The sequence below is a fragment of the Caretta caretta genome, chromosome 10, assembly GCF_965140235.1.
Source record: "Caretta caretta isolate rCarCar2 chromosome 10, rCarCar1.hap1, whole genome shotgun sequence".
NCBI classification, from domain to species: Eukaryota; Metazoa; Chordata; order Testudines; family Cheloniidae; genus Caretta; species Caretta caretta.
In genome coordinates, this window is record NC_134215.1 from 35341342 (window position 1) to 35358890 (window position 17549).

General features: G+C 48.2%; 1 protein-coding gene across 4 annotated transcripts in view; it reads left to right on the plus strand.

Annotated features, from left to right (window-relative positions):
* The first annotated feature begins 14058 nt into the window (after positions 1-14058).
* Positions 14059-17549, plus strand: part of RAB11FIP3 (RAB11 family interacting protein 3) — a 180280-nt gene continuing 176789 nt past the window's right edge. For 2 of the 4 annotated variants that reach the window (XM_048866368.2, XM_048866369.2), the window contains exon 1: positions 14090-15975. In XM_048866368.2, the coding sequence (XP_048722325.2) occupies positions 14977-15975 (999 nt within the window). In that variant the 5' untranslated portion in view covers positions 14090-14976. Of the gene's footprint in view, positions 15976-17549 lie in introns of all 4 variants that reach the window. The other 2 variants (XM_048866367.2, XM_048866370.2) reach the window with 2 other exon arrangements.

Consider the following 17549-nt stretch of genomic DNA (forward strand, 5'->3'; position numbering starts at 1 on the left):
TGATCAATCACTTGATACCAGCTGCCAACTAGACATCAAGCCGAGTGCCCCAAGGGTCGGCCCTCAGGCCAGTTTTGTTCAATATCTTCATTAATCTGGAGGATGGTGTGGATTGCACCCTCAGCAAGTTTTGCAGATGATGCTAAACTGGGAGGAGAGGTAGATATGCTGGAGGCTAGGGATAGGATACAGAGGACCCTAGACAAATTAGAGGATTAGGCCAAAAAAAATCTGATGAGGTTCAACAAGGACAAGTGTAGAGTCCTGCACTTAGGATGGAACAAACCCATGCACCGCTACAGACTAGGGACCAAGTGGCTCGGCAGCAGTTCTGCAGAAAAGGACCTAGGGGTTACAGTGGACAAGAAGCTGGATATGAGTCAACAGTGTGCCCTTGTTGCCAAGAAGGCCAATGGCATTTTCGGATGTATAAGTAGGGGCATTGCCAGCAGATCGATGGACATGATCATTCCCCTCTATTCGACATTGGTGAGGCCTCATCTCGAGTACTGTGTCCAGTTTTGGGCCCCACACTACAAGAAGGATGTGGAAAAATTGGAAAACATCCAGCGGAGGGCAACAAAAATGATTAGGGGACTGGAACACATGACTTATGAGGAGAGGCTGAGGGAACTGGGATTGTTTAGTCTGCAGAAGAGAAGAATGAGGGGGGATTTGATAGCTGCTTTCAACTACCTGAAAGGGGGTTCCAAAGAGGATGGATCTAGACTGTTCTCAGTGGTAGCAGATGACAGAACAAGGAGTAATGGTCTCAAGTTGCAGTGGGGGAGGTTTAGGTTGGATATTAGGAAAAACTTTTTCACTAGGAGGGTGGTGAAGCACTGGAATGGGTTACCTAGGGAGGTGGTGGAATCTCCTTCTTAGAAGTTTTTAAGGTCAGGCTTGACAAAGCCCTGCCTGGGATGATTTAGTTGGGGATTGGTCCTGCTTTGAGCAGGGGGTTGGACTAGATGACCTCCTGAGGTCCCTTTCAACCCTGATATTCTAGGATTCTATGCCAAATAAATTGATTCTATTCTCCCCTCCGTTTGGAAACAAGCCTAATCCCTGTCTCTGAATGCTCCTTGAATGAGGCAGATTTATCGTGATGTCTCTTCTCAGTGATACCTGCCAGCTACTGACCACAGTTAGCCTTGTCCAATTAGGTAAGCGTGGACCTTCCTTGCACATGCCACCCATTCCCATAGCTGAGACTTTACCTGGGACACATGTTGTCCTGAGGCAGCTGCCCCCCACATGAGCTGCTAGGAGCTGTGCTAAGCTGGTCTCAGATGGAGGCTTCCTTTTTGCAGAGCTTTCAGTCCCCTTCAGTGTAAGGAAATGGGACCACTGGGTCCACAGTTAAGTTTGACATCGGAAAAGGCTGCTTTGGATAGTCTTGCCAGCTGCTGTGTGACGAGACACAGGCAGGTTTCACTAGCTCCTTGATAGATTTCAAGGAGATTCAAAGCTTCAGCTCCTGTCTCTCCCCCCCTCTCAGGTATTTAGGTTGGGCTCTTCAGAGGGCTGCCCTCCAGAACTGAAGAATAGGCAGGCCCAGACCAAGGAGAGAGAGGCAGCGAGAGACACATATACTAAAATGAAAATATCCAGAGACAGGGTTTATTTTGTCTCAGCACCAGTCCTCTGTAAGCTTCTGAAAGGTGCCTGTTTAGGTCTCTATTGCCCAGGGAGGCTGGAGTCTCTATAACTTGCTCTTAAAAACCTCCAGTAAGACAAACACTTGCAGGGATTGTGTAGATCTGTGGTGGGCAACCCATTGGCCACACGGGGCCCAACAGGGTAATCCGCTGGCGGGCCACCAGACAGTTTAACATTTGCACAGCTGCCCGCAGCTCCCAGTGACCGCGGTTCGCCGTTCCTGGCCAATGGGTGCTGTGGGAAGGGGCGGCCAGCATGTACCTGTGGCCCATGCCACTTCCCGCAGCTCCCATCGGCAGGAAACAGTGAACCACGGCCACAGGGAGCTGCGGGGGCCCTGCAAATGTTAAACTATCTAGTGGCCTGCCAGCAGGTTGCCCTGACGGGCCACATGTGGCCCACAGGGCGCAGGTTGCCCACGATTCGTCTAGATAATACTTAGTGCTACTGTGAGTGCAGGGGACTGGACCAGATGACTCTCGAGGTCCCTTCCAGTCCTATGATTCTCCAGGGTCTGACAGGGCCCTGGAGCCTGTTGTTCAATCGTTGTTGTTTCTGTCCTTGCTCGTAGTCTGCAAGTGGGGGGGGGGAGGGAAGGAACAGTTCTACAGCTGACAGGAGTTCAGACTGAGGGGGACACTAGCATCTCCTCATGTTCTTATCCAAGATAACACCTTCATGGGAGGGTCTTTGCATCATTTTCCCACATATCTTGCAGCAGATTAAATTAGTGCCTCTTTGGATTGTACAGGTGTTAGTTCTGCCCTTGCTGCGGTTTTCTCCGCTAGGATTCATGGTCCAGGCTTTAATGAAGCATGAAGGGAAGATATGGGATCTGGTAGAGGCTTGCCCCAGATTTCTTGCTTTGCTTTTCATTCCTGTGGTGGAACAGAGGAAACCCTGCATCTGGATCCCCTCAGTGCCTCCCGCGCACTTTCCTCAAGCAGGAAGAGACCCTTGAACAGCTCCTGTTGGACCTGAATTCAGCGCTGCTGGAGCTGTCAGCTCCCCGCTCCAGGAAATTGGGAGAGGCTGGGGGAGCTCACTTCAAAGCATGCCTAGAAATGTCAGACTGAGTGACCAGGTCAGATGGAAGCTGGGTGGATGAGTTTCTTCTTATTCTTCTGCCTCTGACTGGTTGGTCTTTTCACACTTTTACACACATAACCAGCTGTTCCTTCCCTCACCCCCCACCCCAGATGTGTTCTTGCTCCTCCCATTGCTTTTGTTCTTGAATTATGGCCAGATGTTTCTCCTGTTTGTGTTTCTGGTCCTTAGGTCTGGAATGTGATATGCCAGCATTGGACACTGGCTTGAGTTGACCTTTTCGGCTCTCCTAGAGTCAAACACTTGGCAATAGTTGTGAACACATGCCCCTTCCTTTCTGCTCAGCTCCAGAAGTCTCTTAGTCTGCTGCATTATGACATCTCCAGGCAGAGGTCTGCTCTCTTGTGGGTAGAAAAGAGACATGCCAGGGAACAGGCTTCTTCCTAGCTGTTGCAATGGTTGCCCAGTTGGTTTGTACATTGGCCTTGTTCAAGAAATCACCTTAATCACATACCAGCGTGTACGGGCTTATGAATTCATATTTTTAACTATTTAATATCTTACAGCCACATTTTCAAAAGAGGCCAGTGATTTTGGGTGTCCAATGTGAGTCACATTTGGATGGATTTTCAGAGGGGCCAACTAGTCAGCTTCCATTAACACTGGCAGAAGATGGTGGTGCTTAGCAAAACTCCCACTGTCTTAAATGGACAGGGCTGCCCGGGGGGGCAAGTGGGGCAATTTGCCTCAGGCCCCCACGAGAGTTTTCGGTGGCAATTCAGCGGCGGGGGGTGTCCTTCAGTGCCGCTGAACACACCTGGAGTGAAGGACCTGCCACCGCTTCTTCCGCTCCGGGTCTTCAGTGGCAATTCAGAGGTGGGGGTCCTTCCACTCCATGTCTTCGGTGAAGTGCTCCGAAGACCTGGAGTGGAAGAACCCCCACCGCCAAAGACCCCAGACCTCCTGAATCCTCTGGGCGGCCCTGTAAATGGAAGCAGAATTTGGCCCACTGAGTTCTCAGAAAGTCGCATCTGCTGCACAGCCTCAGCTGGCCAATACATGGAACAACTTGTCTGTTCTCTCCCACCCCCTCATGGGAGGCAGATTCAAGATAAAGAGCGAAGCTTTCATGTTATATATATTATCTTTGAATTATTTTGCTCTTTTGAAAATTGCCATAAAACATTGGAGCCAAACTCAAATTCCTGCCATCTGAAACCAAACTGAAGGCCTTAGGAAAACACTGTAAAAGGTAACTGAAAAACCTAAGAATATCTACAGGAAGCTTCCTAGCAAGGTGAGTTGGGGGTGACACCTTTAATGGAAGATATGGGTGGTGGTTTTGTAGATAAATATACAATGGGGCTCCAGTTAACACTTTTGACATGATAGAAATATAAAAGCAAACTGAAACCTCAGATTGATTTAGGATGGATACATTTAAGCCTTGATTCAGGAAAACATCCCTACTCAGGAAAGCGCTTAAGTTCCAATAACTCCAACTGCATTTAAGCATAGGCTTAAGTGCTTTCCTGAATGCTTAAATCAGTTGAAGTTACTGGAACTTAAGCAAATGCTTCAAGTTAAGTGGGTGCTTAAGTGCTTTCCTGAATTGACCAAATGTGTGTTCCCTTTAATAAGACTTCACTTTTCAAATTTGGAGCTGCATAAGTTTTTTTTTCTCTAAAGCCTAAATAAAGGAACAATAAACAGCACCAACAGCTAATGATGCCTTCTGAACTATTGTATTATTATGTGAACAGTGTGGGACTCATAGCTAAGAAGAGTTTTCTTTTTTGGATTCACTGTTTCAGTTTATTTTGATAAGCAGCATATCTGGAATAAAGCACACATCTCACAGGCCGCTGTAAATACAATAACCATGCCTACAGAGGGGTTAGCAATTATACCATGCACTGCATCCTTCTCTTTCAGGGTCCTGTTCATAGAAAATGCAAGGAGCAAAACTCGGTAACTTCAGTGAAACAAGTAGCCACGTTGAAATCAGGGAGATTGTATGCAAGTAACAAAAGGGGAATTTGTTCCCCACCACAAAAAACACTAGCAATTATTCCAATATAGTTCCCTTTATATGTAATAATGTAGACAGACATTACACCTTCTCCAAAAAGCCTGTCATATCACATGAACTGTCCCTATATTTGCTTTTCCTTCTTAAAAAACAAAAAACAAAAAAAACAGCAAAAGAAAACCCCATGGGAACATTTTTCCAGATAATTATGGAGGTAAAGCAGAGACACCAGAGTTAAATTTTAACTAGCTTTCCATTAGAAGCCTGATTTTGATCCACTTCTAACTTTCTCATGAAAGCTTCCTCCCTCATGAAGTTTCATGTGTGTGGGCTCTAGCCGCCCCACCCCCCCAAAATGTTTGTGCACAGGCAAATTTTGAGGTTAATTTAAGGTTTCCCAAAGAGAGAAGTTTGAGAAACTTCAGGTGTTTTGCTGTGAGAAAAGATTAGCTTCTTTGGACCTTCATCTCAAAACCAGCTTGGTCACATTTCACAACTTCACATTTGTTCAACTGCTCTGCCCTCAGTGAGAACTAGTGCCTTTAAGTGTTCTTAAGGTGCCTAGGTATTAATTTCAGAGAGATTGCGTGACAGCTTAGAACCTTTGAAAACTCTCTGGGATCTGGTGGAGTTTATCAAATCTGACAGTTAACTCTTTAGATGTCAGTTCTAATCTAACCTTGCAAAGGACAGAGGCCGATGGGAACAGACATAAGCATTACACTATGACCAATGTTTTCAGTGGCAAAGGTCAATGGGAGCAGAGCTAGGCCAATGCTGAACAACTTTGAAAATCCCACCTTAGTCTGGGGCATTCCAAAGGTTACACAGCTGTAAGAGAGGCCAGAATTAGGCTCTAGGTATGTAAACTGAAGTTAATAGATACTTTTTGTTATCTGTCATTGTGAGTTATGTTATCATTACAGGGCATTTTATATTAAAGCTGATGGGTTCACTTGAAAAGCAACTGTTGAAATACCTGAAGGCCAGCTCTGGGTATTTACATCTTTAAATCAAATATTATTGGTAAGCATCCTGACTCAGCATTAAGTGCAGGAAGCAGGCTAATCTCCCTCAAATGTTTTTATCATCAGTTATACATAATGTTCCATAATTCAGGCCAGTGTGCATAACTAACTCATGAATAAAATAAAGCCGCACAAGAATACCATGATATTTTTCTGGTTACTATGGGGTAGCTATAAAGTTACTAGCATAGAAATAACTATGTTAATGCCTGTGTTAATCATAGAAGATATGGGTTGGAGGAGACCTCAGGAGGTCATCTAGTCCAACCCCCTGCTCAAAGCAGGACCAACACCAACTAAATCATCCCAGCGAGGGCTTTGTCAAGCCGGGCCTTAAAAATCTTTAAGGATGGACATTCCACCACCTCCCTAGGTAACCCATTCCAGTGCTTCACCACCCTCCTAGTGAAATAGTATATCCTAATACCCAACCGAGACCTCCTGCACTGCAACTTGAGACCATTGCTCCTTGTTCTGTCATCTGCTACCACTGAGAACAGCCGAGCTCCATCCTCTTTGGAACCCCCTTTCAGGTAGCTGAGAGGCTGCTAACAAATCCCTCCTTCCTCTTCTCTTCTGCAGACTAAATAATCCCAGTTCCCTCAGCCACTCCTCGTACAATATGTGCCACAGCCCCCTAATCATTTTCATTGCCCTCCGCTGCATTCTCTCCAATTTGTCCACATCCCTTCTGCAGTGGGGGGCCCAAAACTGGACACAATTCTCCAGATGTGGACTCACCAGTGCTGAATAGAGGGGAATAATCACTTCCCTCAATCTGCTGGCAATGCTCTTACTAATGCAGCCCAATATGCCCTTAGCCTTCTTGGCAATGAGGGCACACTGACTCATAACCAGCTTCTCGTCCACTGTAATCCCCAGGTCCTTTTCTGCAGAACTGCCGCTTAGCCTGTCAGTCCCCAGCCTGTAGCAGCGCATGGGATTCTTCCGTCCTAAGTGCAGGACTCTGCACTTGTTCTTGTTGAACCTCATCAGATTTCTTTTGGCCCAGTCCTCCAATTTGTCTAGGTTACTCTGGACCCTATCCCTACCCTCCAATGTATCTACTTCTCCCCCCCAGTTTAGTGCCATCTGCGAACTTGCTGAGGGTGCAATCCATGCAATCATCCACATCATTAATGAAGAAGCTGAACAAAACCAGCCCCAGGACCGACCCTTGGGGTACTCCGCTTGATACCGGCTGCCAACTAGACATCGAGCCATTGATCACTACCCGTTGAGCCCAACTATCTAGTCAGCTTTCTATCCACCTTATGGTCTATTCATCCAATCCATATTTCTTTAACTTGCTGGCAAGAATACTGGGGGAGACCGTAACAAAAGCTTTGCTAAAGTCAAGGTGTATCACGTCCACTGCTTTCCCCATATCCACAGAGCCAGTTATCTCATTATGGAAGGCAATTAGATTAGTCAGGCATGACTTGCCCTTGCTGAATCCATGTTGATTGTTCCTGATCACCTTCCTCTCCTCCAAGTGCTTCAAAATGGATTCCTTGAGGACTAGCTCCATGATTTTTCCGGGGACTGAGGTGAGGCTGACTGGTCTGTAGTTCCCCAGTTTCTCCTTCTTCCCTTTTTTAAAGATGGGCACTATATTTGCCCTTTTCCAATCATCTGGGACCTCCCCCGATTGCCATGAGTTTTCAAAGATAATGGCCAAATGGCCCCATGGACTTGTGTACGTCCAGCTTTTCTAAATAGTCCTTAACCTGTTCTTTCACCACTGGGGGCTGCTTACCTCCTCCTCATGCTGTGCCACCCAGTGCAGCAGTTTGGGAGCTGACCTTGTTCGTGAAAACAGAGGCAAAAAAAGCATTGAGTACATTATCTTTTTCCACATCCTCAGTCACTAGGTTGCCGCCCCCATTCAGTAAGGGTCCCACACTTTCCCCAACCACCTTCTTGTTCGTAACATACCTGTAGAAACCCTTCTTGTTACCCTTCACATCCCTTGGTAGCTGTAACTCCAATTGTGCTTTGGCCTTCCTGATTACACCCCTGCATGCTCGAGCAATATTTTTTCTCCTCCCCAGTCATCTGTCCAAGTTTCCACTTCTTGTAAACTTCCTTTTTGAGTTTAAGCTCCCAGAAGATTTCTCTGTTAAGCCAAGCTGGTCACCTGCCATATTTGCTATTCTTTCTGCACACTGGGATGGTTTGTTCCTGTGCCCTCAGTAAGGCTTCTTTAAAATACAGCCAGCTCTCCTGGACTCCTTTCCCCCTCATATTAGCTTCCCAGGGGATCTTGCCCATCAGTTCCCTGAGGGAGTTAGTCTGCTTTTCTGAAGTCCAGGGTCTGTATGTGATGGGTTGGGTCACATAAACCCCCTTGGGACTGCCACCTGATGTGCTGAGACTACCTCTGAGCCCATTTTCCCTGCCAGCTTGGGACTTCAGTACCCTGCCTTGTTGAGCTAGATATGCTAGCCTGATGCAAACACAGGCCCAGGTCTGAACCACATCCCCCAAAGCTGCAGGCTTAACTGAAAACAGCTTAAGAAGTGCTCCTGGCTCTAGCACCAAGATACCCAGTTCCCCATGGGATCCAAACCCCAAATAAATGTGTTTTACTCTGTATAAAGCTTATACAGGGTAAACTCAAGTTGTCTGCCCTCTATAACACTGATAGAGAGATATGCACAGTTGTTTGCTCCCCCAGGTACTAATTACTTACTCTGGGTTCAATTAATAAGCAAAAAGTGATTTTACTAAGTATAAAAAGTAGTATTTAAGTGGTTCCAAGTAATAACAAACAGAAAGTAAGTTACGAAGCAAAATGAAACTAAACATGCAAGTCTAAGCCTAATACATTAAACTGCATACAGGTAAATCTCACCCTTAGAGATGCTCCAATAAGCTTCTTTCACAGCTGGACTCCTTCCTAGTCTGGGTCCAGCAATCACTCACACCCCTGTAGTCACTGTCCTTTGTTCCCATTTCTTTCCGGCATGTCTTGGGGGTGGAGAGGCCATCTCTTAAGCCAGCTCAAGACAAAATGGAGGGGTTTCACAGGGCCTTTTATATTCTCTCTCTTGTGGGCGGAAACCCCTTTGTTCTTCTGTGCAAAATCACACAACAAGATGGAGTTTGTAGCCACCTGGGCAAGTCAAATGTCCGTGAATGATTCAGCTTTTTGCAGGCCGATGCCACTGTTTACGTTAGTTTGAACGTTCCCAGGAAAGCTCAGATGTGGATTGGCATCTCCCAAAGTCCATGGTCAGTTGTTTCTTGATTGGGCACTTACTGAGAATAGTCCTTTCTCCAAATGCTTCCCTGAGGCTACTTAGAATCAAACACATTGAGATACAAGTACATAGCCAATATTCATAACTTCAAATACAAAAATGATACACACATACAGACAGCATAATCATAACCAGGAAACTACAACCTTTCCATAGACACCCCACTTGACTTCCTCTGTACAAGACCTGGTGCAACCGTAGGACCTTGGTTGCAACAATGATCTATACGGTCAAAGTTCACGTCAATAATGTCACACCGTATTCTGCTGCTCTCCTTTCTTCCTTTTGTCAGGATCCTGAACTCTACCATCTCATGGTCACTGCTGCCCAGATTGCCATCCACTTCTACTTCCCCTACCAATTCTTCCCTGTTTGTGAGCAGCAGGTCAAGAGGAGCACAGCCCCTAGTTGGTTCCTCCAGCACTTTCACCAGGAAGTTGTCCCTAATGCTCTCCAAAAACTTCCTGGATTGTCTGTGCACTGCTGTATTACTCTCCCAGCAGATATCAGGGTGATTGAAGTCCCCCATGAGAAGCAGGGCCTGTGATCTGGAAACTTCTGTTAGTTGTCCAAAGAACGCTTCGTCTACCTCATCCTCCTGGTCTGGTGGTCTATAGCAGACGCCCACCACGACATCACTCTTGTTGCTCTCACCTCTAAACTTAACCCAAAGACTCTCAACAGGCTTTTCTTCAGTTTCATACTGGAGCTCTGAGCAATCATACTGCTCTCTTACATACAGTGCAACTCCTCCACCTTTTCTCCCTGGGCCTGTCCTTCCTGAACAGTTTATACCCATCCATGACAGTGCTCCAGTCATGTGAGTTACCCCACCAAGTCTCTGTTATTCCAATCACATCATAGTTCCTTGACTGTGCCAGGAATTCTAATTCTTTCTGCTTGTTTCCCAGGCTTCTTGTGTTCGTTTACAGGCACTTAAGATAACTAGCTGATTGCCCTGCTTTCTCAGTATGAATCAGGAGGCCTCTCCTGTTGCACCCTCCTCGTGTTTCCTCTCATTATCCCACTTACGCACATACCTCAGGGCTTAGGTCTCCACCCACTGGTGAACCTAGTTTAAAGCCCTCCTCACTAGGTTAGCAAGCCTGCCTGCTCTTCCCTCTCTTCATTAGGTGGATCCCAGCTCTTCCTAGCAATCTTCCTTCCTGGAACAACATTCCATGGTTGAAGACTCCAAAGCCCTCTCTTTGACATCACCTGCCTAACCACACATTTACTTCCACAATTCAATGGTCCCTACTTGGGCCTTGTCCTTCAAAGGGGGCCTCTGAGCATGCCAGTGTGAACTAGATCAGAAACCTGAGCAAACTGATCCCAACCAGAATGCTCATGGAGTCGCAGAGAACCCATAGCCTAGCACAACAGGACTGATCATGACAGGGCTTCTGGGCACTATGGCAGTATAAAACCCTGATTCTGCAAACACTTTAGTGCTTGTCTACACAGGAAAGTTCTACCAGCTGCTCTTGTATAATTACACTGCTATAATTATATCATGGCAATTGCTGTGTGGATGCTCTTATTTTGGAATAAGAGTGACATTTATTTGTTTAGCTTAAACTTCTTTTAAAATGAACAAAACTGCAATAAGACTCTACACAAGGGGTTATACCACTATAACTATAGTTCTTTAAATTCACATCTTAGATTCTATCAGTATAACTTTGCTGCATAGATAATCCCTTAAATGCATGTATAACTTTACTTGTGAGAACTAGCCCTGTGTAGAAAAGTTACTCATGTATGTAAGGGTTTGAGGCCTGTACATTTAATAACTAATTCAATAAAAATTCATAGCAAACTATATTTTTCCCTAATGAAGCACAATTCCTCACTTCAAGGTGCATTTTCCCCTCTTGTGCACAATTACCCTTCTGTAAAATGGGTGTTGAAGATTAAGCAAGACCCTGTTTTTATCATTAAAGGCACTGCGAAGCGCACACTATGCCCTGTTTCAGAGTAGCAGCTGTGTTAGTCTGTAGCCGCCAAAAAAAAAAAAAAAAAAAAGTACTTTTGGCACCTTAGAGACTAACAAATTTATTTGAGCAGAAGCTTTCGTGAGCTACAGCTCACTTCATCGGATGCCGTGACATTTAATATTTGAGATCCTTACATGAAAGGGCCCTTCAGAAGTGAAGTGTAGTTATTGGCTATCCTAGAGCAATGCATTAATAATATACATTAATGATACTTTGTCAATCGATGCTCAACATCTTAAATTTAATTCTTGATGTAATTCTTGATGCTAAATGATTAATACTTGGCTAAAATGAACCAATTATGTTGACAGAATATGTATTTTTGATAGTGGTGCTGGCATGATGCTCAATTCTTTAATGATGATACAGTCTCACATGGATGTTGACATATGAAGATTCAGCTCAGACCAATGTGAGTACTGCAAACATGGTCTCATGTGACAGATAAGAATGTCCATGACCATTACAGACTGTTGTAGCCTTGCTTTGTGCTGTTCATTTTTTCCACATATGGTGTTAATATGCCTTGCTTCAAAGAGGTTAATGGCAACCTGCCAATTCTGTCCCTACCTTACTCTGTCAGGGGCTGATGCTGCCTAGTTGCTGGGATCAACCTGACAGGGACATGCTTTCAAGTTTGACTTCAGTGTGTCTTTATATCGTTTATACCTGCCACCATAAGAGTGGGTGCCTTGTTTTAGCTGATCATAAAATATGGCTTGAGATGGCCATACGAACAAGATGCCCAGGCCAATGCACCTGAGCTTTTATGAGCTTGCTTTGAATGCTAGACATGCAACAATGATTAAGGATTTCAATATTGGAAATCTTGTCCTACCATTTGATGCTGCAAACTGCCCTAAGAGAGTGTATACAGAACTGACCAAGTTGCATAATGTGTTGTCCACATCTTGCCCATGTCTCACGGCTGCTTGAGAGACATTTAGTTTTATGCTTGTTCTGATGCCTCTATCATTGCATAATGACAGGTTTCAGAGTAACAGCCGTGTTAGTCTGTATTCGCAAAAAGAAAAGGAGTACTTGTAGCACCTTAGAGACTAACCAATTTATTTGAGCATGAGCTTTCGTGAGCTACAGCTCACAGCATTTCAAAGCCAGACCTGGCCTTACCTATGAGGGGTAACATCATCATCATCAGATGTGGCATGCTGTGAGAGTTCCTTCATACTTACCACATAAAATGAGGATTATTAATAGTAATAACACTGGCAGTGTTTAGACAGGGCTTATCACAATAGGGTCTTGCTCCATGAGTGCGGCTCCCAAGTGCTCCACAAATACAAATGTTTAGTAATTTGTTGGGTGCTAAAATCCTTAGAGAGCAATCCTGCAGACACTACTTACAGAGTGGAAAGCTTCATAACACAAGGAGCCCCACTGAAGTCACACCGTAGGCTCCGGGCTAATGAGCTCAACATTTTCCAGCACAGGCCCCTCCCCATCTAGGTGGGATGGCACGAGAGGCTCTCAGTGTCCCCCTAGCACTCTGTGTGGGGGTGCTTGTCAGGAAGCTATTCTATGCTCATCACTGTTGGGGGCCCTGTTGCTAGTATTAACTCCTGCTGATCAATTACTATTCTTTGACGCTTACATTCACGTCGCACTCAGGGCCGGCTCCAGCGCCGCCCCAAGCGGAGGCGGAGTGATGGCGCGGCCGCCGAAGAAGAGTCGCGTCCCGCCGCCGGATCGCGGCCCCAGAGCCCGTTGTCCTGCCGCCCCTTTACATTTGCCGCCCCAGGCACCTGCTTGGTTCGCTGGAGCCGGCCCTGCTTGCCCTTCATGCAGCGCCTGCCCAGCTCCTCCTGCAGCAAGTCATCATTAGGCTGTTCAGCATCAGAGATCGGGAGCTGCGGGCAGGTCGCAGGGGAGTGTCAGCGCTCAGCCCGCCTCCAGCCCGTGCTGCCCAGCGGACGCGCTGCGGGCTGCTCGGTGCCAGCCAGCGCACCGGCGAAGCGCGGTCTCCGTGCGCCCCGTACAGCGCGCGCCGCTCTGCAGAGCGCAGCACGGGGCTGGGCGGAGGCTGCTGGCCCCTTTAACTGTTCCCTCCTGCGGCCACGCGCAAGCGCACCAGCGCCGCTGCACCGGCGGAGCCGGGTCGTATCGGAAGCTCCTTGCGCCGTGCCCTGGTTGGGAGGGGGGAGGAGAATGGCGGGGGAATGACATCATCGCTGTGGTTACTGCGGCGGCTAGGCAGGGTGGGACTGGATTCTGCGATTCACGGCCAACGGGCAGTGTTGGTGTAAACGGGCGGGCGGCGGATTTGTTTCACGGCGCCACCGACCCGCCTCCTCAGGCTTGGGAGAAACCATCAAAAATAATCTCAGCCAGGGGAGGCGCGGCACAGACACACACACACAGCTCCCCGTCACCGCAGAGCCGGGCGGGGGGACGGACGGGGGGAGCGGCACAGATACACACAAAGCTCCCCCCCCGAAACGGGGAGGGGGCGGCACAGACACACGGTGTGTTTCTGTGTCCCGCCGCCCCGCCCCGGGCTGTGGGGTGGGCGGGGGGGGGGGGAGGGTAGCTGTGTGTGTCTGGTCGTCCGTCCTCCCCCGGCCTCTGGAGTTGGGGGCGGCACAAACACACACACGCAGCTACCCCCCACCCCAGAGCCGGAGGGGGGGCCCGCGCACACACACACACAGAGCTCCCCCCACCCCAGAGCCGGAGGGGGGGCCCGCGCGCACACACACACACACACACACACACATAGAGCTCCCCCCACCCCAGAGCCGGAGGGGGGGCCCGCGCACACACACACACAGAGCTCCCCCCACCCCAGAGCCGGAGGGGGGGCCCGCGCACACACACACACAGAGCTCCCCCCACCCCAGAGCCGGAGGGGGGGCCCGCGCACACACACACACACACACAGAGCTCCCCCCACCCCAGAGCCGGAGGGGGGGCCCGCGCACGCACACACACACACACATAGAGCTCCCCCCACCCCAGAGCCGGAGGGGGGGCCTGCGCGCACACACACACACAGAGCTCCCCCCACCCCAGAGCCCCCGGGGGTTGCACAGCCACACAACACAACACCCCCACGCCGGAGCCCCGTGGGGGGACACGCAGCTCCCCACACCAGCAGAGCCCAGCTCAGAGGCGGACGCGGTTCCGCCCCTGTCGCCGGGCGCGGGAGGAGCCTGAGGCCGGCGACACAAAGCCCTCCCCGGGCTGCAGGCGGAGCCAGGCCGGCCAGCGCGGACATCGGCCCGCTCAGCCGGCTGCCAGAGCAGAGGCTGCAGCCAGCCGCAGGCGGGAGCCCTCGGAGCCGGGGAGCAGGACCCCCAGGGCGCCCCACACTCTCCTCGGCCGCCGAGGGAGCCCAGCTCCCGGAGTAGCTCGAAGGGCGCAGTCTGCTCTCGGGGCCACAAGCAGGGCCGGGAGCACAGCCCGGTGCCGCAGCACAGCCCGCCCCTGACCCCCGTTAGCCCGGGGGCGTCGGAGTAGCAGATGCCCTGTGAGCTCGTGGCTTAGCAGCACCATCCTTTGCGAGGGGCGCCGCCGGTTCTTTGGCGGGGGCAGCCTCGGGGTGCGGGCTGAGCCCGGGCTGCAGGCTTTGTCGGACAGCTACCGAGGCGCCTTCGATTCGTGCGCGGCTGCGATTGCCTTTTCCTCCCCACGGGGGTCCCTTTAGCCGCTGCCCCGCCGCCGCCGCCGCCGCCTCCTGGGATGTGACGCCGGAGGGATGGAGAAGATGGATGCAGGCAAATGGCAGCAGCGCATCTCCCGTTTGCAGAGGAGGCTCCAAGGAGCAGCAGCAATGCAGCGGATCTGTGGTGGGCTCTCCGGGAGACCCGAGCTCTGCCGCGGGGAGACGGCAGGGCAGTGATTGCTCACAAACCCAGCCCTTTGTGTCCAGGAGGGTCTGAACAGCCGCTGTGGTTTGTATTAAATCCTTTATTTTTTTTCTGATGAAAATGGAGCCGGATTTGTTAATGACTCTCTCGGACCCAGGGAGCAAATCGGAGCGGGCATCGCTGCTGACTCTGTTTGCCGAGCAGAATGGGAGGTATCTCATCATGGAGCAGAGAGGGCAGCTGCCTAGCCCCGACCTGGTGCTGGTCCCCAGAGAGACGCCCCCAGACGCCCCTTTATTCCTGGGACCCTCTTTACAGGAGAGGGAGAGTGGGCCAGCAGTGCTAGAGCAGGTTTTGGGAGAGATGAAGCTATCAGGGCTGGATCCTACGCTGTTCTCAGATGGGCCCATTGAGTATTTATACCGCATGGAAAAGCAGGAGAACGGCCTCTTGGACCAAGACACGACAGACCCAATCAGCCACCTGGTACAAGAGTCAGGTGCAGGTGATAATCGTCATGGTTGCTCCCAGAGTGATTTTGATTTAAACCTTTCTGTGGTGCAGGGTGCACTGGCCTCTGCTCAGATCACAGACTTGGGAGAGCAGTTCTTCTCTCTCGTTCTGGACCAGGCTGTTTCTTCACCTCTTCGGGATTTACAATTTAGGAGTGCTGGGCTAAGTCCAGAGAACTCAAACACGGGAGAAAGCTTTCCTGAAAGCAGCGAAAGCCTGCAAGCAGAAGGGGAGTTTTACTTAGGAATGGAGACCTCCCAGGAGGAGAGCCACTCTGAAGGACTCACTCCAACTTCCCCTTGGACTAAAGAGCCAGAAGACTATATATCCCAAAGCTGCCAGGAGATGCTTTCCTTAAGTACCCAGGATTTCTCCCAGATTGACAAAGAGATGGATCTCTTCCCTGCTTTCCATTCCTCTAGCAACCTGAGCCAGTCCCCGGAGTTTGCCCAGCCTGATTCCATAACTAATGACTCTCCAGGTTGTCAAGAAGATGAGCCCCGGCTCCGAGCTGTATTTGATGCCCTAGACAGAGATGGGGATGGCTTTGTGCAGATAGAGGAGTTTGTTCAGTTTTCTACAGTCTATGGCGCAGAACAGGTAATATTAATTTATCATCTGTATTTCATGTAGGCCGAGGTGCCCGTGAATGGTTACTCTTTTCACTCCTAAGGTACACTCTGATCTGTTGTTCAGGTATGTTTCTCTTTTGTGCATAAAAATGGTGTATACGTATTGTAAGTCTTATGTACTGTAAGACTTCAGTATTACATTTCCTATAATGAACTTTCAATATGTGTTTTCCAGCAGTGTATTTATAATAATGTTAACAGTCTGCCTGAGGACCCTCTTCTGTAGTCCTGACTTGGGCAAAGCTCCTGTTGACTTTGATCAGTATCCTAACTCTAAGAGGGGGTCAATAAATTGACAAAAGCCAGCATTACACTTGCACAGTGCTGAGCTCCTCCTATTGTGCTTAAGTATTGTAGCACATGGTATCCTATGTCAAATTAGCTGCTGTTCTAATTTCATGTGAATTTTAGACACAGACTGATACCCTTATTTTTAAAATGTCTTCAATTGCCACTCACATTTCCTATGATTTCTGGTAACTTCTCTTATGTTTTGATGGGGAAAACAAATGAAAGCTTACAACTCCAGGTCCTTTTGTTTGCTAGTTATGGGTTTGTAGGTCCTTCTTACTTTGCGTCTGTCTTCAGTAGCTTGATCTCTCAGCCTGATGGATTTAAACAGTTAGTTATTATTGAGAGGACCTGTAATATACTCATACTCCTCTTCACTTGCAGAATTTCTGAGTGAGTGGGCTCCCAGCTCTGTGAAAGACAATTTGTTGATGCATTAATTTATGAACCCTGTCGTTGCATTTTAGACTTCTTTGCTTATCCAGGCCAACTTCTTCAGATTATTCATATAAACCAAGTATTTAGGTAAAGAGTGTGTACAATGGGGCCTTGATAAGCTTGATACACCTCAGAATTGTGGCAATTAGTAAACACTTGCATGTGTATCATATAAGGCACCTTCCTGAGGAAAATAAAGTAAAATTTGACAACTGGGAGTTTTGAACACTTGCTTGTTAGAAATGAGATTGGTCCATTTGAAGCATTGCTTTACCTACTTTTTACTATTTGTCTCAAAGAAAACAAATCAAAATGAGCTAAAGGTCAAGCACATGTTTGCTAATGAAGTGTTACAAACTCAGCTCAACTTACGCCATTTGCTGGTGTTTGTGGACACTATTTCCTGTATATTTGCCTGATTATGTTAAACACAATAGTAGGTATTAAATAGCTCAGTTTTTGATGGGTACAACTTTTTTTTAAGCCTCTTTCTTGTTTCTGTTGTATTGTACCATGGTGAGTTTGGATTTTGATATATCCCTTTGTAGCAGATCAAATGTGGTATGGTGTAATACGAAGCCACCTGGTATGACCCAAAATGTGAATTAACAGCTGAGGTTTCCTACAAGGAGGAAGAAATTAGTTGGTTGCTATCTCCAGTTTTGGTTTGTATTGATACCTATATAAACCTAAAACTATATTCAAAATGACATTACATTTTTGAGTGTGCATGTATCTTAAATAGAGTGTTTATCCAGTGAGGAGATTTATCTGGTCTTCTGTACAGACCTGATACATAAAGATATAATTTGC